The sequence below is a fragment of the Artemia franciscana genome, chromosome 2, assembly GCF_032884065.1.
Source record: "Artemia franciscana chromosome 2, ASM3288406v1, whole genome shotgun sequence".
In the NCBI taxonomy this organism is placed as follows: Eukaryota; Metazoa; Arthropoda; class Branchiopoda; order Anostraca; family Artemiidae; genus Artemia; species Artemia franciscana.
In genome coordinates, this window is record NC_088864.1 from 57,960,891 (window position 1) to 57,983,825 (window position 22,935).

The 22,935-nt window shown below is 36.6% G+C and overlaps 2 protein-coding genes and 1 long non-coding RNA gene across 3 annotated transcripts in view; 1 reads left to right on the forward strand and 2 right to left on the reverse strand.

The window, feature by feature from the left end:
- LOC136043835 (organic cation transporter protein-like) overlaps nt 1-6,407 on the reverse strand; it is an 88,447-nt gene extending 82,040 nt beyond the window's left edge. The window contains exon 1 of the mRNA XM_065728770.1: nt 6,140-6,407. Coding sequence (XP_065584842.1) covers nt 6,140-6,351 — 212 coding nt within the window. The 5' untranslated portion in view covers nt 6,352-6,407. The remainder of the gene's footprint in view (nt 1-6,139) is intronic.
- Nucleotides 1-22,935, forward strand: part of LOC136043836 (uncharacterized) — an 84,891-nt gene that overhangs the window by 32,747 nt on the left and 29,209 nt on the right. Inside the window, exons 3-4 of the long non-coding RNA XR_010621739.1 lie at nt 5,451-5,653; nt 14,815-14,908. This is a non-coding gene — a long non-coding RNA (uncharacterized LOC136043836). The remainder of the gene's footprint in view (nt 1-5,450; nt 5,654-14,814; nt 14,909-22,935) is intronic.
- Nucleotides 16,096-22,935, reverse strand: part of LOC136043834 (organic cation transporter protein-like) — a 72,674-nt gene continuing 65,834 nt past the window's right edge. The window contains exons 10-11 of the mRNA XM_065728769.1: nt 21,023-21,159; nt 16,096-16,287 (exon numbers count right to left, since the gene is read on the reverse strand). Of these exons, the coding sequence (XP_065584841.1) occupies nt 16,242-16,287; nt 21,023-21,159 (183 nt within the window). The 3' untranslated portion in view covers nt 16,096-16,241. The remainder of the gene's footprint in view (nt 16,288-21,022; nt 21,160-22,935) is intronic.

A 22,935-nucleotide genomic window follows, 5' to 3' on the forward strand; every position in this document is an offset into this window, starting at 1 on the left:
GGTAGATAGGAACAGCATATCGCTATCCTTACAAAACAGCCACGAAACTCCTTCTCTTGTATATATTAATGAAAAGGCGAAAATACAATAGGAACTTATACTACCACGTCCAGGGAAACCGATGGTCTGATATCTAGAGTAATATACAGTAGAAAAATGAAATTGTAGATGATGATAATAATAATGTTTTAACTACCACCTACCTTGCAATCGACGACCGTTTATCCGATTTGACTACACTCCAGTCAGAGAAGAAATTAATATTTACCCCAAAGACATCACTTTTATTTAGAACGCTCAACAAACGAACACTAGCTAAATCGGTAGAAAAGCAATCAATTTTAAATGAAATCGACCACTACCGTTGGGATTTTATTTGACTATCAGAGACCTTTCTTTAAATGGAATGGAAACCATAAACGGCAAAATCCTTATGCTTCCAGGACAAAGCGATGGTGTTCACCGTCAAAGTTCACCGTCAAAGTGTTGGCTTTCTAATCTCGAAACGTGCTAAGAAAATCTCTACTTGCCATAAAACCACTCTTAGAGCGTATCATCATCGCCCGTTTTAAAGTACATATTGCTAACATTTCAATCATTCAGGCTTATGCACTTTTCCCGCAGACTGAAAAAATCTTGCTAATTATTTTGTGTCGTAATAACGATCTTTTCATTCCCGAAACAAAGTTTCGACATAGAGAAAGCAGAAAAGTCACGTGGAGATCCCCAGACGGCCGACCCTTAAATATGAATATATATAAAATATGGTGGTGATTTTGACTCAGATTATTTCCTAGTCATTTCAGAACTCCGTATGCACCTCCAAAAGCCCCAACAGTCCAAGAAAGGCAACCTAAAACACTGTATCGATCTGCTGAAAACATCGAAACAAGAAATAAGTAAAAAACCGCTCTTTTAAATAACCTGTAAAGCATCCAACTCACGGGAGTCCCAGCCACAGAGTATAACGAACGTCTGGTTGGTGAGAGTGCTCCAATCATCAGAGAAACGGCCAATAAAATCTTAGGAATACATTCCCGCTCTGAAAAACCGTGAACTACACCCAAATCATCAGTGTCTATACTGAAAAACGTAGTCACGACAATCAACGAGACGGACAAAGCCGGGATGAATACAAGAGGTTAATTCGTATACGCAAGAAAAAAATACAGCAGGCTCTGCACCAATACTTCAAAGACAAGTGTGTCACCTCAAAAAAGGTGGCTGCCACTATATGTACAAAACTACGGAAGCTATTGAAAAAGAAGCCTGTGGCAGCAAAAACCTTGCCAGAAAAACAAGGCCAGCTTATCAGAGATGCTAATGAGGAGCAGAAATCCCGGAAGGAACACTTTTACTAGAAACAGAAGCCCACAATAGCTGCTTATCTATATATCCTACTGTCTTTTTAACTACCGGAGAACCCGGTAGAGGTGGTTGCAGCTATACAATCCCTGGAAACAAATAAAGCTCCTTGCAAAGATTTTGTACAGTTAGAGCTACCCATGTCGGGTCCAGAAGAATTGGTAAACATCTATCGTAAAATCATAATAGGCATCTGGGAAACGGGCCACTTCCCCAGATCCTAGATGAAAGCCGCGATTGTCCCTCTTAACGAAAAGGGCCAAAAAGACGACTGTAACAACTGCAGACCAATTAGCATGACAAACCGACCGACGGATACTCTCACGAAAATCTTGCTGGACCGACTAAAATCCCTGAGAGACCTCACTTTAGAGAAGTATCAGGCTAGCTTCTGAAGAGATTGACCTAGTAGAGATCATATATTTTCCACCCGGCAATTGATGGATAAATATATAAAAACTGTCAAAAAGATGCTCTTACTTCTTATTGACTTTAAACAGGCTTTCAATTTAATATGGCGCAACGGACTTTGGCATATACCTCTGCATTATGGAGTCCCCGAAAACATGCTAACCTTGATGATATTTATTTGAATTTTCAATGGCATGGTTCAGACGCCTGAGGGATTGACAGAATAGTTCTAGACTTCAGTAGGTGTTCTCCAGAGCTGCCTCCTATCCCCTCATATGTTTAATCTGTTTGTAAACGCAGTTTATCACCCGCTTAAAAACAAAGAAAGAAAGACGGTGCATCCATTGGCGGGAAACTTGTTGACAAATTAGCGCACACAGACGACATTGTGAAAATAAACAGTCATGAGCATTTCCTCCAAACAAAGACAAACGAGAAACTGTCAGTAACTGAAGCCCTTGGGATCGTTGTCAAACGAAAGTCTGTGGGTATTTAGAGACTCCGCACACAGAGTCATACATAATTTTTTGTCTACCTTGGCAGTCTTTTAACCTCTAACAACGATTGCTCAAAATCGATTAAGTGTAAATTGGGCCTTGCAACCAGCAGATTCTAGAGCCTGTCATCAATTTGGAAAAGTAAATTACTCTCAAAATCAGCGAAGTTCTAACTCTTCAACTGTCTCATAGTCCCCATTGCTATGTATGTAAGTGAAGCTTGGTCACTTAAAGCTGATGACGAGCGTTGAATCTCCCTATTTGATACAAAATATTTCCTTCGCATAGCAGGGATGCTTCAAAAGTGGAGAAATTAACCTTCGCAAGCTTCTCCACTGCTCATACACTATCATGGACCAAATTAGAAGTCAGCAAAGTCACTTGTTTGGTCATATTCAACAAATGTCGTCAAACCAACTCCCGAAAATCACGTTTGAAGGACCGATGCATGGCACACAGCCTCGTGGCCGACCCCGCAAGAGATGATATGGCAACTTCAATGGCCAGGACCTCCCCCAACTCCTGAATCTAGCACAAGAGAGCTGAATACCATCGCCATATTCAATGACTAGTTAGAAGAGAAGAAGCCCCAATACAGCCAGAAAGTCTGGATAAGTCAAGTCAAGTCAAATTGGTAATTTACCACCGACGTCAATGTGACAAATCTACAAGATCCCACTATCTATGCTGTATATCTATTATATATCCTTAGGATTCCAAATCATAAGATCACTCCAAAAACTCAGAAAAGACAGAAGAGTCTGTGCCATCTTGACCGCATATTATCGTTCCCTTCTGATCCCTAGTGTTTCGTATGGCAAGATACATATTGAGATTTTCTTAAAACTTGGGTCGATCCCATTCCATTCGAAACTCCCAGTTGCGAATTTTAGATTGACTTAGGATCAAGAAGCTCAGAGATCCTTGGGTACAAACTGCGGTGGAAAATGGAAGGCATCGTGAAAAGTAATGCACTGTGTTTTGTTTTAAAGGGTTCATATTGCAAAATTAGTTCCATTTTTCTCAAAACCATAAGCTTTTAGGATTTAGAAACAAGTTGGCTATTGCTTATAATTTACAGTGATGGGAAAGAGAGTTGAAAAATAGTGGTGACAAATAGTTGCGGGACAGGGAATAATGTGATTTGGGGCTATGTGAGTCGGGTCATTTTTGAGAACGACTGCAGCTTTGTACGAGAGGAGCTGCTTAGGTGGAGAGCAGTGGAGTTGGAACTTATATCGGTGGGAATTGAGGGGATGGGCAGAGCTGTTGAGAGGAGATTTGTTTAGATAGATAATGGTGGGTGATTGTGGGTCAAGAATTGTGGGTTGGAGAGCTCTATGGTGAGAATTTGCTGTGTGGTGCCTTATCCGAGGGGAGTTGTCTGGGTGAGTGTGTTTTTTTGGTTGTCGATAACTCGTGCCGGCGAAACCTGTTTTTTTTATTTTTAGCAAAGAGACTAAGCATAAAAGATAGAAAATGTTCTATATGTTGTTTTACTCTTTACCTGGATACAGAAAAAGGAAATCTAGAGATCCAAGAGTAGGCTCATACTAAATATAGAATTGATATAAAATCTAGATTTTTAAGTAGGTGACTTCCTCAGAGAAGAGTTGCAACTCTTTAAGCGAGGCAGGGTAGGCAAAGGAGAAGCTTCAAATACATTTTGATCGTGGCCACTCTTTCAGTCTCGGATGACAAAATACTGCAAAAAATTATGATAATTACAGCAACCTTTTAAATTATACTAACTGATTAGTCATTATGTTATATCTGAAACATTAGGATAGATTCAAATACCTTATGATGCCTGTCCCTTAAAACCTATTAAATAAAAAAAAGACTAAATTTTCTCAAATGAAAATAAAGAAGATATAATCACATGAAATGAACAGGAATTATTTAAAAGCGTAAATGTAACTGAAGGGAGCCATTACCATTTTGGTCCCTCCTACTTTACGCGAAATTCTTTTTAAATATTTCTCCTTTTAAAATGTTATCAAATCGAAAATTGCTTGATCTTCCTGCAGTAAATGTTATTATGTGTTAAACGAGCAGTCAACTTTTAGTATTTTTTTTCAAAAATCCTGGTTTTTTCAAAAATCCTGGTTTTACAGCGATTTTTCTTCTTTGTTGTTGATATAATGACAAGTAAACACAGTTTTCGAAGTAAAAAGCTCCTTTCAATAGACCGCAAATAATGTTCTGGCCTTTAGAATGCCCAGGGACGTTAGCTGTCTTGCTGTTTGTGGCAATGCCTGTTTGTTTTAAACTTCACTTGATTATTTATAATAATTTTGTTCGTTTTAGGTCTTGTTTATTTATTGATTCTGATTTCTCTTCGTTTTAACCTTGATTTGTCAATTAACTTTATGTCTTATTGTCATTGGTTTAATGTAGCTATTTGCTTTTGTTTGATACGCTTCTTCTATGAAAAGTATTTTTTATTTTTTTTTTAATTAGTCACCCTATAAAGTTAATTCTTTTAATTCATATATTGGTGCTAAAACTCTATTTTTCAATCTGTCACTATATGCATATTATAACTCTATTTATTTCTATTCTCTTAAGATTTTTATTTTTGTAAGTTAATTTAACGAACAAATAAAATCTTCAAATGAGAATAAATTTGTTTATTTAGACAGTAAAACAACAAAAAAAACAACAAAAAAACAGGTGCAAAAGTTCAGATATTGCGATTACATATACAGCGATTATCGATTATCATCAGTAGAATTACTAAAATAATATAACTGAAACTAGCATATTTATACACAGAAAATAAATAACTTTTCGGGTCATTCAAAACATAATATCTAGGGAATAGTACGGAAGCTCATTATTTTTTTTATTTATTTTTTTGGGGGGAAGGCGGTAGGAATAGGTTGTAGGGTTGGAGGGAAGAAGGGGGTGGAAAATAGTGGGGTGGCTGGGGTTGTATTTTAATGGTGGTTTCTGCCCTGGAGATTTTTCTAGGAATATTTGAGTAAGTAATCACTACGCGTTAGAAAAAATTAACTTTTTTCTATTATCTAATCGATTTTATCTGTAATGATTTGTATTTTTGTTTATTATGTTAAATAACAGTAAAAAATTTTATATTTGGAGATTAAAATTCGGTCAAGAAATATTTTTAATTAATGTATAAGTAATCTAAATCTAATCCTTTAAATTCAGAATGAAATGCCGATATTGGAGTTCAACATAATTATCCATGTCAGATTCGAAGAATCAATGTTCAATATCCAACCTTAAGACTTATTTCTCGATTCTCAACCCTTCTGTCCTGTCGATGAATTGGTCAAAGGGCAAGGCTTCAATTAGCGGCCTCTCTAGCAGACTTAGTTATCAAGATCAATCAAGAATTTTTGATTTGACAAGTAAGAAAAGCTGACGTTTTCAAATGAGCAAGTTTGTCTTTACGAATGTATTGCACCTTGACAGAAGAAAAAAAAGTGTAAGAGATGGAATTTTGATTGAACTGGTAATTTTTTCAAATGAGGAAAATTGTATACCCAGGAAGAATCTTCTGAGGGGTAACTGTCTAGGCAGAGAATCGTCCGGGGGGGGGGTGGAGTTCACTAGCCGGAAACTGTAAATGCACAAATAGCTAAAAACAATCATTGAAGGTTGAATTCAAAAATGTTCTCTTTGGGTTGGGTCGGATTTCAGTTTTCTTTTGTTATTCAAAACTATTATCCAAGTTCAACAAGTTATATCAAGGCCGTCAACATAATTCTAAATAGTTCGGCCATACAAACTAAAAACGTCTATTATGGACGAGGTATGGAAATTCTTTTTAGTATCGATGGGCCTTAATGCTGGTTGTATTTTGAGGAAGGGTCCTTGGAAAACAAAAAAATTACCTGTGCTCAAGAACAGCTCCCGTAAATGAAAAAGACATAACAGCTACCGAACAGTACATGGCAGCTAACCATATTAGGATGTAGATTCGAAGTTGAAAAACACCGAAACCACCAATATAATGGAGAACAGTATCATAATCCAATAATTTTGACTTTGAGAAATCATCTCCTTTACTTTCGATAGGGTTTGCTTTAGCTCCTGTGGGCTCCATTCTTAAGCAATTACCATACTTTTATTTCTTGCACTTGTTTCTAACTAATCTAGACGATAGATGTGTGATCAAGAATAATTATCAGTTCCGAAAATAAATAAGTGAAATATTTGCTCTAATTTTGTTTGTTTAGTGTTTATTTATGTAAAAACTTGTTGATGTAAAATATAAAAAAATGACAAAAGATTGCTCTGCACGGTCTATGCATAATTGTCATTTTGGATTTTGTAGCGTGTCCCTGACTATGGCGGGGTGTGTACATTAAGTTGAAGATTTTAAACAGTTCACGGTCATGAACAGTAAAAAAACTAAGCAACTCCCACCAAAAGTAAACGAAACGCTAAAAAACTAAATTTTAGGGACAAATTTATGCACTAAATTTTATACAATTTTATAAATTTCATAATTTTAGACTAAATTTTATACACCGAAGGAATCTAAGTTTAGCGCTGAGTCAAACAATTTTAAGATTCATTAAAGTTTGAAGGTACCCTTCAAAAGGTAATAGCACCAACTAATTAGTATTATTTAATATATTGGGTGAACACTCCCTAAAAGTGAGCGAATCTGGATGAAAAGTATGTCATTAATTTTTGAATGTCCATTTGAAATTTCCTTATACAATTTTCATATCCTTTACTACGAAAATGTGAAATTTTGTATGTATTTAGTGCCATGGTTGTTTATTTATTTATATTTTTTTTTTTCACCTGAGATAATAATTCACCAGAACAAAAACCGCGAGTTTTAGCGGCAGCTCACAGAGAGCAAAGGTACAATTGACCAATAAACTCTCAGGCTGATCTAGTGGACCATTGACACAAGATTTTGAATGAATGTACGTCATGAAACTCAAGAACACCGTTCTTTAGCACAAAGATTTTACTTCTAAGATCGTACATCTTTCTCCACAGTTTACCGTTCTTTAGTTTTCATCATTTTTCTAAGATCTTACAGTTCACTGATGTTAGCAAAAAGTCACTTTTCTGCCAACTAAAAACAATGATGAGAGAACTTTGATTATACACTCATCATTGTTCTTAGGCCGCTGATCAGAGCAGAATGATGAAAGACATTTGCAAATGAATGGCATGAGAAGAGCGGCTCTTAAAGGCTTTCTTTGTCGAAAGATGTAAGATCTTAGCACAATGATGAGCAAAAAAACGGTCTTTGAACGATCTTGACATACCATTTGACGTCTTTGACTCGACACAGGTGTCTAGCATGAACAGCATCAACCCTTCTTAGCTGTGTCTGGGCTATCGGCTATGTCTCAGATGAGTACAGCATGATGCTTGAGACTGTGGCGTTGTAAATTCGGGCTTTGGTATGGCGGCTAATTTGCGGTTTGTGGAAGAGTGTTCTCAGGGGTCGTCCGAACACAGAGCTTGCGTTGGCTGATCTGCCTGAAATTTTGACGTCAAGTGTGCCACTTGAGGATATAATTGACCCAATATATGTGAACTGCCTTACCACATCGACAGCTTGGCTGTTGATCTCAAAAGTTGAGAGTGGTGCTGATGCGGACATTTCTAAGGGCACGATCTTCGTTTTCTTCCAGTTGATTGCAGCCCAACTCTAAAGGCTGTAGAGGAGAGCGTCTCGAGTGCAGACTTAATTTGGTTGAGATTGTCACTAAAGACAGCTACATCGTCCGCAAAGGTAACATCGGACAGAGTTCTTCCGGCATAACTGATGCCGAAAGGGTGGGCAGGGTGCGTCTTGTTCAGGATGTGGTCGATGACGCAGTTAAATGGCTCAGGTGCAGCAGTGTATTCATGCTCCATTTTGTATGGGTAAGGTGCGTTTCTGTTATTCCTGTAATCGTCGCTTTATATCTTTTTAGTTCTTTTGCTAAAAGAAGCTTAGAACCAGGCTGATTCAGCGTCAGGATATTCCAGGTGGTAACATTAATGTCACGTTGGTCAGCGATGTTCAAAAGGGTACGTCCTTGGGCAGGCCTGGGTCCATTTTAGAAAGTAGGTGAGGCATCCGAGGCTGTATTTCCAGTTCCCTTCGTAGCAATGGATTTCAGGAGGAGGCCTGCTATATTTCACACTAAAGGCTTTTTCTTGAGTGAATAAGGGTAAAGCGAGATTGTATTATTAAATAACCCAGACACAGCTAAGAACGATCTATGCTGTTCAGGCTAGACACCTGCGTTGAGTCAAAGACTCCAAATGGTATGATAAGATCTGCAATACTGAGATCCTGAAGACCTTCAAGCTGGTGAACCTCTCTACCCAAGTAGAAGCCCGCTCTCTAAGGTGGTACGGCCACCTACTTTGTCTCCCACTAAGTAACCCCGCAAGAATCATCTCGGACTTCAATCCCTCGGAAAAGGGCTGGAAACGCCCTCGAGGAAGGCCACGCACTAGATGGGCTGATGTAATAAACCACCGCCTGCTCAATCGCAACATCTAACCAAACGAGGCCCCATCCTTAGCCTTTGGCAGGACTACTTGGAGAAGACTAACGGCGTTGTCAACCAGTTCCCTTTATGCTGGCGACCCTGCTGAGCAAGAACGTTAAGTCAAGTCAAAAAATAAAATGGATGCCAGTACAACTAAATCTATAGGAGTATTTCAAATATATATGCTCCCAATTGTGGCCTTGTAAAAATAGAAAGCTTTTTGAGAAAGCTACCACGCACCTTAAGAAGTTGAGCGGTCCAAAACTCTCAAAATAATTTCTGAGACAACACTGGCTAATGATGACAAAAAAAAAAAAAACAGTGAAGAGAGAAACGAGGGTAATACAAGTCAGAGAAAGACGTAGACTATAATGCAAACATTTCAGTCAAGACCTCCGCTTGACACTCTTCAGTGCACGATAATATAATGAAAATCACTAATAAAAATCCAAGGATAATATAAGAAAATTGAAACAACCACAAGAACCAAAATATGACGACCCTCTCAATGCAATAGTGAAAGGGTAACAAGTACATTGAGAGGGTCGTCATACTCTAGCTCTTGTGTTTGTTTTAAGAATTGATTTTTTTTATATTATCCTTGGATTTATATTAGTAATTTTAATTTTTGATTGTGCTCTGAGGACGGTCAAGCAGAAGTTTTGACCAAAATATTTGTATTATAGTCTTCGTTTTTCACAGGCTCGTATTATCCTCGTTTCTCCCTTCTTCATTTTTTTTAATGGCCCTTGTTATTAACCAAGTGACATACAGCAATCGCAAAATTCTGTCGGTCTGTCTGTCGGTCCCGGTTTTGCTACTTTAGGCACTTCCAGGTAAGCTAGGACGATGAAATTTGCAAAGCGTATCAGGGACCAGACTAGATTAAATTAGAAAGAGTCGTTTTCCCGATTTGACCATCTGGGGGGGGGTAGTGGGGGGCCGGTTAATTTGGAAAAAATAGAAAAAATGAAGTATTTTTAACCTACGAACGGTAGATCAGATCTCAAATAAATTTGATGATTGGAATGATATTGTGTCTCAGAGCTCTTATTTTAAATTCCGACCGGATCTGATGACATTGGTGGGAGTTGGAGGGGGGAAACCTAAAATCTTGGAAAACACTTAGAGTGGAGGGATCGGGATGAAACTTGATGGTAAAAAAAAGCACAAGTCCCAGATACATGATTGACATAATCGGAACGGATTCGCTCTCTTTGGGGTAATTGGGGGGGGGGGGGTGGTAGTTCTGAAAAATTAGAAAAAATGAGGTATTTTTAACTTAAGAACGGGTGATCGGATGTCAATGAAATTTGATGTTTAGAAGGATATCGTGTCTTAGAGCTCTTATTTTAAATCCCGACCGGATCTGGTGACATTGGGGAGATTTGGGAGGGGGAAACCTAAAACTTGGAAAACACTTAGAGTGGAGGGATCAGGATGAAGCTTGGTGGAAAAAATAAACACAAGTCCTAGATACATGATTGACATAAACGGAACGGATCCGCTCTCTTTGGGGGTAGTTGGGGGGGGGGTTATTTCTGAAAAATTAGAAAAATGAGGTATTTTTAACTTACGAACGGGTGATCGGATCTCAATGAAATTTGATATTTAGAAGGATATCGTGTCTCAGAGCTCTTATTTTAAATCCTGACCGGATCTTGTGACATTGGGGGAAGTTTGGGCTGGGGGAACCTAAAATCATGGAAAACGCTTAGATTGGAGGGATCGGGATGAAATTTAGTGAGAAAAATAAGCAAAAGTCTTACATACGTGATTTACATAATTGGAACAGATCTGCTTTATTGGGGAGGGGGGGGGGATTAATTCTGAAAAAAAAAAATTACGTATTTTTTACTTACAAAGGAGTGATCGGATCTTCATGAAACTTCATATTTAGAAGGACCTCGTAACTCAGATCTCTTATTTTAAATCTCAACCGGATCAAGTGTAATTGGGGGGGGGGACCGGAAATCTTAGAAATTACTTAAAGCGGTGAGATCTGGATGAAACTGGATGGGAAGAATAGAAACCTGTCTAAGATACGTGACTGACATAACCGGCCTGGATCTGCTCTCTTTAGTGGAATTGGGGGGGGGGTAATTTTGAAAATTGAGGTATTTGAAACTTACGAAAAGGTGACCAGATCTTAATGAAATTTGTTATTTAGAGGGATCTTGTGCTTTAAAGTTCTAATTTTAAATTCCGACCAGATTCTGTGACACTGGGGGGAGTTGGAGGGGGAAACCGGAATTCTTGGAAAATGTGAAAATTGGGGTATTTTTATCTTGCGAATAGATGATCGGATCTTAATGAAATTTGATTTTTAGAAGGAATTCATGTCTCAGAGCTCTTATTTCAAATCCCGACCAGATTTTTTGACATTGGGGGGGGGGGAGTTGGAGGGGGAATCTTGGAAAAACACTTGGAGTGGAGGAATCGGGATGAAGCTTGGTGGATAGAATAAACAAATGTCCTTGATACGTGATTGACAGAATCGTACTGGATTTGCTCTCTTTGGAGGAGTTGGGGGGAGGGGTTCAGTGATTTGGCGAGTTTGATGCTTCCGGACGTGCTAGGACGATGAAAATTGGTTGGCGTGTCAGGGAAGTGCACAATTTGACTTGATAAAGTCGTTTTCCCAGATTCGACCATCTGGGGGGCTAAAGGGAGAGGAAAAATTAGAAAAATGAGGCATTTATAACTTACGAGTGGGTGATCGGATCCTAATGAATTTAGATATTTAGAGGGACATCGTGACTCAGAGCTCTTATTTTAAATCCTGACCGGCATTAAGCCTATTATTTTTCTTTTTAAATCAATCTATTGATTCATAGAATTTTGTTAGAGCTCATACCATATGATCTCTTGGCTCTTAGCTCTTCTCGCCTCGTCACAAGTGCCATATGAGCTCTTAGCTCTTATTTTTTCATTTTTCCAAAATTTTCTCAGTATTTAAAAGCCAATTGAGTAAATTGGCTGTACCACGGGATTGAAAATTTTCAAGTGGGTTAGACTGGCAAGGTTCCCCTATCTTCAAGCATGAGTTCAGCGTTTATTTCCCCTCTTTCCCTTAATACTTCCTAAAATTTCAACACCATGTCCCAAGCTGTTGCCGTGATGTTTTAGATGAACATTTTATGGACTCTCAACACATACTGTCTTTTCATTTACCTTGCTACTTAACTGTACATAGACTAAAAATCCCAGAGGATCTTACAGTGTAGAACATTATTGGATCAGTGAAAAAATTCTTCAGCCCATTTTTCCTCGAACAAAATATTTGATATCTCCATGTCCCCTCACTCCTCCAGTCACTTCCCAGGCAAAACCTGAAACTTTTAAGTTCATCCCCCAACAGTTCCTGAGGTAAGCCAAATATTTCAGTTCGATGACTTCATGCATAAAATGTCTATTATATAGATCTGTCTCTCCCAAAAGTTAAAATTTGGATTCCACTTGATACTTTTAGCTACTCCCGAGCCCGAGACATTGAAGATGCACCTTTTTGATAAAGGTACAGCCCGTTGTGTCTTTAAATTTATATCGCAACTGAACTATGCCTGGATTATATGTCTCAAAGAAGCTTATAGTGAGGAAAGCTTAGCTAATCCAAGACTATTGCTATCTAACTCTTCCTCTCTACCCAAATAAATGATCTGAAGTCATACTGTCCATTCTCCTTCTCCCAAACAGTACCTAAAAGTTTCAGCCCACCTACAAAGCGGCTGCCGAGATATTGAAGATATGCTATTTTGATGACCGGAATACACATAGTGTCTTTCGACTTACTTATCATCCCGCCAAAGTCAGAAGCTGAGATCTGTTTGTTCCCATCCCTGACGCCACCTGGAAGTTTTAAATTCATCTCCCAAACCATTTCCAAGTCAATATGAATAATTTGAAAGTTCAGGTACACATAGTGTCTTTTGATTTGCTCAGGTATGAATCTTGTATCCAGACTGTATGTCTATCCTTTACTACCGTGCGAAAAAGTAGCATGGGCCTAATAGAAGTGGATATGGTCATTTCTACTGTCAACTTTTTAAAGCTTGTTGAGGGTATAAATTCAAAAAAGTTAACTGGTATTAAGTTTGCAGACACACAGGGATATATAAAAAGGTAATAATATGAGGCCTAGTACACAAGGGTAAGAATGTAATATATCCACCAACAAAATGAAAAAAGAGCTTGTTGACCACTGGATTCTTAAAAAAAATCCTGAAATGGAAATTCGACTAAGCTCCAAAAGTCTGAAGAAGTGTGACAACTGGCCCATTGAAACACTTTTAACCAGATAATAATTAACGCACTAAAATCATACGAAAAAAATGAAGCTCTGAAAAATAAAAAAAAAAAAGATTTCAGAGACCAAAGCTGTTAGAAATTTATGCCTTGAGCTGAAACAATTTAGCTTTAACACAAATAACACATTAAAGAAGCTTGTGGTGACAATGGATTTACGGAGGACCGGTGTTTTACCCCCAAAAAAACTCTCCATCGTAAAATTCACTCGTGGAAAACTGCCCCTGGAAAATTCCACCCTGCGTGTACCCCCTTCCCGTGTAAAAGTGAGCAGCCACAGAGAAAGTGCATAGGTATGGCTACCTAAAAATGTTGATCAGGTTTCCTAAGGGGTGACAATACGACCATATAAAAGTCCCTGTTCTAGAACAGGGACTGATTGGTCTTCAGTCGCTCTCGACTTCAGAAAAAAAGACTAAAACTCTCATTTCGATCGAATGAGCGTCCTACAAAGTTTCCACGACCACGAGGCATATAAAGGCTCAATGAAAGCTAGGTTGTTTGGTATTAAAATACATCCTTTGATGCATTTACCCCCTCCCTAACTACAAAAAAATCAGAAGACCCTACTGTAGGGGTTTCATGTTCTCACCCAAAGAGTATGGGTAACTTTTTTACTTATATATAGGCAACTTACATAAGCTACCCGTAGTCTTTGCTCTCATCTACAAATATTTATAATTCTGTGTTTTTTGCTAAAGAAAGATCATGGATGTTTGTTGTTGTTTTCTTTTTGTTCCCATGGGTGATCGTGTCAAATCAAGGGCCCTGGAAGATCGGGAGAGGACTCATGGGAAAGAATTAGTTTATGTGCCCTTTTAAGGTACCATACAGAATGCATGGCAACTAGACCACTTCCCAAGTCCATTTTCCCCAAAGAAATCCGAATGAAATTTTAAACTAGCCATTTGGTTCACCATGACTGAAAGAGCCAAAAAAATATGTCTTTGGGTATAAGAATTTGTTTAAAAAGTTTGTAAAAATAAAATGTGTCCATTGTTTACGTTTGATATTTGCTATCGGGAGAAATAAGTATATTTTTCGCTGGGAGTTTTCTAAGGAGGGGGATGGACTTCCTGGAGGACAATTTTCAGTGGGGAGGAAATTTTCAGGGAGAAATTTCTTTGAATTCATATAACTTACAGTTTTCTTTGTATTTATCTTTCTTTGGCTTTGGATACACAATTTTTAGATATAAACAGAGAGTTACGCGGGAATTTTCGAGGCGAAATTTTCAACAGGGATCAAATTGTCTGGCAGTATTTTTTGTGGTAAAATCGTGGGTAATGTTAACAAGGATGCTGCAGGGTGAGAGCACTCTTAGTTTCTGGCGTTAATTTTAATGTTTTATTTAACTAAAGGGGTCTGCTTCAAATACAGAGATGTATTATTTAGGAGGGGCGGTAGGTCATTGCTTAGAGGATTGTGAGATGAATAAAGGTGTATATTGCTTAATATTCGTAAGAAAAAGTGTTTCGACAAAGATAATTATCCCTGAAACAAAAGAATGTTTTCAATTATTTATCAAAAGCGGGACCTGAAATGTCCCAATCTAATTAGATGGTCATCATTTCCTCGGATTTCAAGATGAATTCCTCAAACTTGCCCTTTTTACAGTGATATTTCCCATGGGTATTAGTAGAGTTAGTAACCCATGAGGAACAAGAAGGCATGAAATGATCTATATAAACGATAAAATAAAAATATTACTGTTTAAAACTGAGTGACAACAAATTTTCTTGTAGGACTCACCACCACCTCCTCACCCCTTGGATATTCCTGGTGATGTTTAAAATGGCCTCTCTACTTCTCCATATACGTGCTGAAAGGAACCTGAATGTAAGCTTTCATCCCCAAGTTGAATTCCCCTCCCCCAGCTCTTCTTCTATAAATATATAAAGGTTTACTGGGAGACGGAAAATTTGGGTATATTTTTGAGCACACAATTTTGAGACATTTTCTGAGCACAAAAGTACACTCCCCCCACCTATGCAAAATTCCACCGGCCCTCCTCTATAATGATCAATGCAGAGTTATACACCACTATACGTAATTTCATACAGCTTCAATAAACTAAGTTAAATGAAGCTTAAAATAAACGTACATTTTAACCGTTTATTTCGAATGGACTAAGTGCATCTTCAACATCAAGTGCTCCATCGGGCAGAATTACTGTCACTGAAATTGGAAAGCTCAACAGATAATTTTTCGATGATTCTGAATCAATTACCTATCTCAGAATTTTTCAATCGGTAGATTTTTGGGCTAAAATTGTCGTTTTCGCCCCGAAGTGACAGAAAATACCACTATACTGTGGCACAATCCTTTGTTTTTACTTACACATGTGAGTAGAACTTTCAATTTCCCTTTTGATGAACATCTGGAACATCTGGAATTACCAGGGAAATAGGGAGGGGGAATATCTAGGAGGAGTATTTCGAGGGGGAATATTAAACGGGAATTTTCTACCGTGTGATTTTCCGGGGGGAATTTTCCACGGGTGAATTTTCCTGGGAATTAACCACAGCAAAATTTTCCGGGGGAAAATGCCTAGCACCTAAGCATATGGGTTAAATTAAAAAGATATATATATATATATATATATATATATATATATATATATATATATATATATATATATATATATATATATATATATATATATATCTTGGTGTAACTTAGTTATCTTTTTTTTAGCTTAATAACTTCTTGAAAGAACCGTAATAAGCAAAAAATACGGAAAAAAATTTACATTTACCTTTGATACTTTTTAACTTTTTAATGAAAACTTTTTATCATCGAAAGCTAAATACTTATTATTATAAAGGAAGGTAAAACTAGATGCTTTTCATTGAAAAGCATTTAGTTTTTGGTTTTTCATATTCACTTTTATCTTTTTACTTTCTGCGTATTTTTTCTGTGAAAGAGAAAAATAACAGACAAAGCGAAGCGTTAAAATTACAAAAATAAAAAAATAATAATTAGCCATTATTCTTAATTACCTTTATTAGACTATATGTCAGCTGTTTAATATTTAAATTGATTTTATTAAATAGCTAAACAAAAATAACACTTAATAGCATAAAACGCTATTGTACAAAATATTAATTCGAATTGAAATCGTAAAAATTCTCACTTTATAAAATATATTCGAAATTCGGAAGCATCAGCTTTACTCAACTTCAGTTGTTTTACAGCATGACAGTTTAAGTCGGTACCTGAAAGAATATATAACGTACTTGTCATTAGTTGGAAATCCATTAGATTTACGCTTAGGTTACATCTAAAAAAAACCGGTTTCATAGCAACAAAACATGTGACGGATGATAATATAATAATAATAATAATAATTTATTCCAGAAAAAGCCCGTAGGCCATAGGAAATTTATATAACAAAAACAAACAACAAATTAACTAAAATAAAATAATACTATTTAAAGAAAACGCTCCCGATGTGCCGCTGCAATCCTTACAAATCTTGCTATCCGTTTAATACTCAGGAAATTTGTCTCTTTCATTCTATCTACCATCCATATCTCGTTCAATTTTTCTTTACCATACATCTCTCGCCTTCATTCATTCAATTCGACACATTCACACAAAAATTATACAATGCATTGTACTTAATCCATTGGACTTGTATAATTGGGACTACATGTTTGCACATTAGGGGGTGGAGGTTAGATTACGCTACATTAGGTTGGGTTAGGTTAAGTTAAGTTACGTTTACATAGTTTTGTTTCTAAAGTATTATTTCATCATCATGTTTTGCTATATCAAACAGTTCGTGGTAACGAACTGTAGTAAGGAGTGACCCGGCTCAATAGTAACCAAAACTCTAAAATACCTACATCAAAAGAATTGAATTTTAATGGTGATTTTAAATATATAAGTTTAATCAAGTTTAGTCTCACCCATCAAAAGTTACGAGCCTGAGAAAATTTTCCTTGTTTCAGAAAATAGGGGAAAACAACCCCTAAATGTCATAGAATCTCAACGAAAATCACACCACCAGATTCAGCGTATCAGAGAACCCTATTGTAGAAGTTTCAAGCTCCTATCTACAAAACTGTAGAATTTTGTATTTTTTGCCAGAAGGCAGATCACGGATGCGTGTTTATTTGTGTTTGTTTTTTGTTTTGTTTTTTTCCCAGGGGTGATCGTATCGACCCAGTGGTCGTAGAATCTTGCGAGAGGGCTCATTCTAACGAAAATGAAAAGTTCTAGTGCCCTTTTTAAGTGACCAAAAAATTGGAGGGCACCTAGGCCCCCTCCCACGCTAATTATTTTCCCAAAGTCACCAGATCAAAATTCTGAGATGGCCATTTTATTCAACATAGTCAAAAAACCTTATAACTATGTCCTTGGGGACGACTTACTCCCCCACAGTCCTAGTGGGAGGGGCCACAAGTTACAAACTTTGACTAGTGCTTACATATAGTAATGGTTATTTGGAAGTGTACATACGTTTTCAGGGGAATTTTTAGGCTGGGGGGGGGAGGAGTTGAGAAGAGGGGAATATGTTGGAGAACTTTCCTTGGAGGAATTTGTCAAGGGGGAAGAAAATTTTCATGAAGGGAGCGCAGGATTATCGAGCATTATCTAAAAAAATACAATGAAAAAATAAATATGAAAACGTTTCTTCAACTGAAAGTAAGGAGAAGCATTAAAATTTAAAACGAACAGAAATTATTACGCATATGATGAGCTCACCTCCTCCTAATACCTCGCTCTTTTTAAAGATAAAGTATTTTTACTAATTGGACCAAAAATCGGAGGGCAACTAGGCCTCCTCCCCAGCTCCTTTTTTTCTCAAGATAATTCGATCAAAACTATGATAAAGCCATTTAGCCAAAAAAAAAAAAAAAAATGCAAATTTCGTTTTAATTATTTATCTGCGGAGAGCCAAAATCAAAACATGCACTGATTCAAAAATGTTCAGAAATTTCATAAAAAAAACAAGTTTTTTTAACGGAAAGTAAGGAGCGACTTTAAGACTTAAAACGAACAGAAATTACTTCGTATATGAAAGGAGATACTTCCTCATCAAAGCCCCGCTCTTTACGCTAAAGTTTTTTACTGTTTTAAAAAGTAGAGTTAAAAGAAAGAGTCAAACTTTAGCATGAAGAGCGGGGCGTTGATGAGGAAGCATTTCCTTTCATATACGAAGTAATTTCTGTTCGTAACCTCATGCATGGATTTAGTGATAGCATTGATGCACTCAAATTGATGGATTGTTTAGAACAAATTACTACTACTACTATACTACTACTACTACTACTACTACCACTACTACTACTACTACTATTACTACTACTACTACTACTACTACTACTATTACTACTACTACTACTACTACTACTACTACCACTACTACTGCTACTACTATTACTACTGCTACTACTACTACCACCACTACTACTACTACTACTACTACTACTACTACTACTACTACTACTACTACTACTACTACTACTACTACTACTACTACTACTACTACTACTACTACTACTACTACTACTACTACTACTACTACTACTACTACTACTACTACTACTACTACTACTACTACTACTACTACTACTACTACTACTACTACTACTACTACTACTACTACTACTACTACTACTACTACTACTACTACTATTACTACTACTACTAACAAATCACCGCAGAACCAAGACACCTAGAACAAATTACAACTTTTTTATGTTAATTCGTCCACCATAAAAGTAATTCAAAGAAGGGAGTGATCTTCTTCAGATAGCGCTGACTGTAACATGCCAGCATTTACACATGGAGAGGAGCATAAGGTTTATATACGCTCCCTGTTCACGCTATTCCATGAGCTAATAACTTATCGCGTATTCGTGACGGTCTTGTTAAGCTCATGGTCTTTTTAAGTATTTTTTTTTATATATTACCACCTTTGAAAAGAATCCTCTTATAATCTATATTCCCTTACGTGTGACGATCTGATTTAAAGCTTACAGTGTTTAGTATTTTTTTTTCTTTTTTTAGCATTGAAAGTTAGAACACCACTGAAAAAGATTTGACTTTGATGAGACGTTACTAAATACCTATCAACAGAACTTTCTCTCCCTTAGATACGATTATTTTTTAGTTATTGGTTTTAAAATCACGCAAAAATATTACTCGTAAAGATTTTGGACTCCAAGGATATTAGCTTTTTCATTTCGATAAAAAAAATTGTGCAAAAGTCATGTTTTCGACCGATTAGCTAATTAGCAAGCTTTATCAAAAACGCGAGGATAATTTGTTTGAACATAGAGAGCACAAGTAGTCCCTCATGGCTGAAAGATTAAATGCCCTTTTCGTCCTATATGCTCCTTTAACTAAAGTTATAAGGGCTGATTGATTCAAACAGACGATTGTAGAATAGTGTAAGAGGGCTGAAAACCTAGGGTTATTTATAAGTAATTTGAAAAAAATATTTATTAGGAAAAGATTCGTAGTTTCGTTTATTTAATGTTATTATTATTGTTCCTATTATTATTATTATTATTATTATGGTTGAATGGTTGATGAGAGATTCGCTATAGTTATGGCACTTGGTGTTTACCAAGTGACATATAGTGATCGCAGTTTCTGTCTGTCTGTCGGTCCCGGTTTTGCTAGTTCAGACACTTCCGGATAAGCTAGGACGATGAAAGTTGGCAGACGTATCAGGGACCCCAGACCAGTTCAAATTGGAAATAGGGCTTCTCCGATTCGACCATATTTGGGGAAGGGGAGCGAGCGAACAAGATAGTTGAGAAGAACTTTATTTGTTGATAAAACAAATGATTGTTGTTTAAAGTATGGATTGCTGGTCTAGCAGTATGACTCTCGCTTATGGAGTGAGAGGTTTAAGATTTGAATCCCGCACCCCTCCAACCCTTGCATGAAGAAGATCCGAAACTAGATCCGAATCATGAAAATTGAGGTAGATTTATCTCATGAATGGGTGATCGGATCTTGATGAAACTTAATATTTAGAAATATATCATGTCTCAGATTGATCAGATCCGGGGACAATGGGGGATGGAGGGTGGAAACGGAAATACTGGAAAACGCTTAGAGATCAGGAGAAAACTTGATGGGAAGAATAAGCACAATTTCTAGATACGTGATTAACATAACTGGACCAAATCCTATGTTTTTATGGGAGTTGGGGATTTCTAGTGCATTGACGAGATCGAGAATAAGCACAAGCTCTAGATGTGTGATCGAAATAACCGGACCTGGATCCGATCTCTCATCACAAGTGCCATATGAGCTCTTAGCTCTCGTTTTTTATTTTGGTTGTGTTTTTATTTATTTTTTATTTAATTTTTTGTTGATTTGATTTATTATTTGTTTTAAAGAAATTTTAGTAGTCGCCCCGACACAAGTGCTTTTTTTGTGTCTTTTTTGGGGTGGTTATTTGTAATTTAGTTGTTATGTTTTTGTTTGTAAATAAAAAAATTGAATTGACTATTGTTAGAGGGCCCTTTTGAATTAATAATACGAGTTCTAGTGCCTTTTCCATAAGTTGGAAGAGGTTTAAAGGCCACAACTCCCTTACCTTTTGTTTTGAGTCCAGTCATAACAAAATAAATTACAGCTTGTAGATGTCAGGTGAGCCAAAAGTGCTGGATTTGTCTCAAAGACTTTAAAGCTTGGGGGGTTTCAAAATAACATCCATCTGTGGAGCAAATCTATTAGGACGCATCAGTTTTTCCTTACAATTCGTAACCATGAACTGTCTCATTTACCCACGGTTTTGTTACGACTTAATTGTTTAATAAATAAAATAGTAAAGTAAAAACAAATAAAAACTGTAATAATAGAACCATTAGAATATTTACAAAAAATAAACTTATGATATAAATAAGCATATCAACAAAATAGAATCAAGATAAAACAAATAAACAAAATAATTTGTAAATTATAAAATTAAATAACACGTACTTTTCAAGCTCAGCAGCAGACTCAATTGTTTCAGGGAGGGCTCTGTCCTTTGTTTCTGGTAGAGTTATTACAGCCAGTGATGAAATCAGTCCTAGTGCTCCAAAAATTGAGAAAGGAACAATAAGACCAAAATAGCTCTGAAAGAAAAAACATTTCATAATCTACCTATAAATATTGGTTCTGAAGAATTTTAATAGTTTTTAGAAATGACCAAATAAACTTAAGAGCAACCGTTAGATTCAGAGGCAACGACAAGAGGCTATATTGGTGTTCGGCCAATTTCCCCTGGAACTTGCCCGTCCCCGCGGAGAAATCTTCCACAAAATTTCCCCCACTGAAAATTACCCCTTACAGATAATTACCACCGGTAAACAATTACCCCGATGAAAATTCTCCTCACATGGTAAACTGACAGCCAAAGGGAAAGTAAGACAAACAAAAAGAAGGATTTTGGGATATTCAAAAAACAGGTAGAATATATTTTATAGTATATGCTGTAAAATTTATTTTTATATCTCTGTGCTTTTTTTAATTGTTTGGATTCCATATTATTTAAACTGAAATAAAAAAAAAGCCTCTTAAACCTACTTCAGATTGGAAAACCTTCTGATGTATACCTAGTGGACGCTTTATTGACTGGCATCATATACTATAGGTGTCGGTAACAGACCAAGTCCACGGGAGGTTATCTCTCATACTTTTTAGTCTCCGCCTGAATCTCTGTGCACTTCGTCCTAGGGCAACCCTTCTACAGGTGCCAACAATTTCATATTTTCAAATTATTTTATTTGACCTTTATCAACCCCCCAAAAACACTGAAAAAAGAAATAAAATATAGCAATGAATGCAATAGGACAGAAAACATTCTATCGATACATCCAATAGAATACATTCTATAGAGGACAAAATACATTAAATAGACAGAATACATTCTGTCTATATTTACGACCAAGGTTAAAATATTCCGAAATCCCTTCTTTTCTTCATCTTTTTATTTGTAGTACTTTTCTTCGGCTTTTCAATGTTACATGTGAGGGAAATCTTCCAAGTGGGGATTGTCTGTTGGGGAGAGAGTTTCTAGGGGTAAAATTTCGGGGAATTGTCCAGAAAAATCAGGCTATGACCAAGAATGTTGGGTATATTTATTTTCTGCCCAGTGGAAGACAAGTGCACGCTAAAAGTTTCAACTTAATACCAAAAGCAATTTCGGAGGCATTGCTTATGGGTCCTCTTGACATACTTTGTGCGCATTATGTGATTTTATTGAGTTTAATATGGTTTTAGATCAACATTTTACCCTGTTAACATTTTACCAACATTTTTAGCCTCAACATTTTGCATTAAAAAATTTAGCTTTAGTAGCTGTAGTGCCGTAAAAATAGTAGTAGAAGTAGAATTAGTAGTAGGCTGAGCTCAATAGTAAACGAAACTTTAAAAAACGGAATTTTGATACTAAAACATACATAAAAAAATGTATTTTTGTGCTGATTTTAAATATATAAGTCTCATCAAATTTAGTCTTACTCATAAGAAGTTACGAGCCTGAGAAAAGTTACCTCATTTTGCAAAATGGGGGGAGACCCCCTAAAAGTCATAAAATCTTAACAAAAATAATCAGACCATCGCATTCAGCGTATCAGAGAATCCTACTGTAAAAGTTTCAAGCTCCTATCTACAAAAATGTGGAACTTCTTATTTTTTTTTTTCAGAAGACTGATCACGGGGTTATTGGGTTATTGGGAAGTGTACAGACGTTTTCAGGGGGATTTTCCGGTTTGGGGGGATAGAGGGGAGGGGGATATTTGGAAGGATATTTCCTTGGAGGAATATGTCATGGGGAAGAGAAATTCAATGAAGGGGCCGCAGGATTTTCTAGCATTATTATAAAAAAACAATAAAAAAATAAACATGAA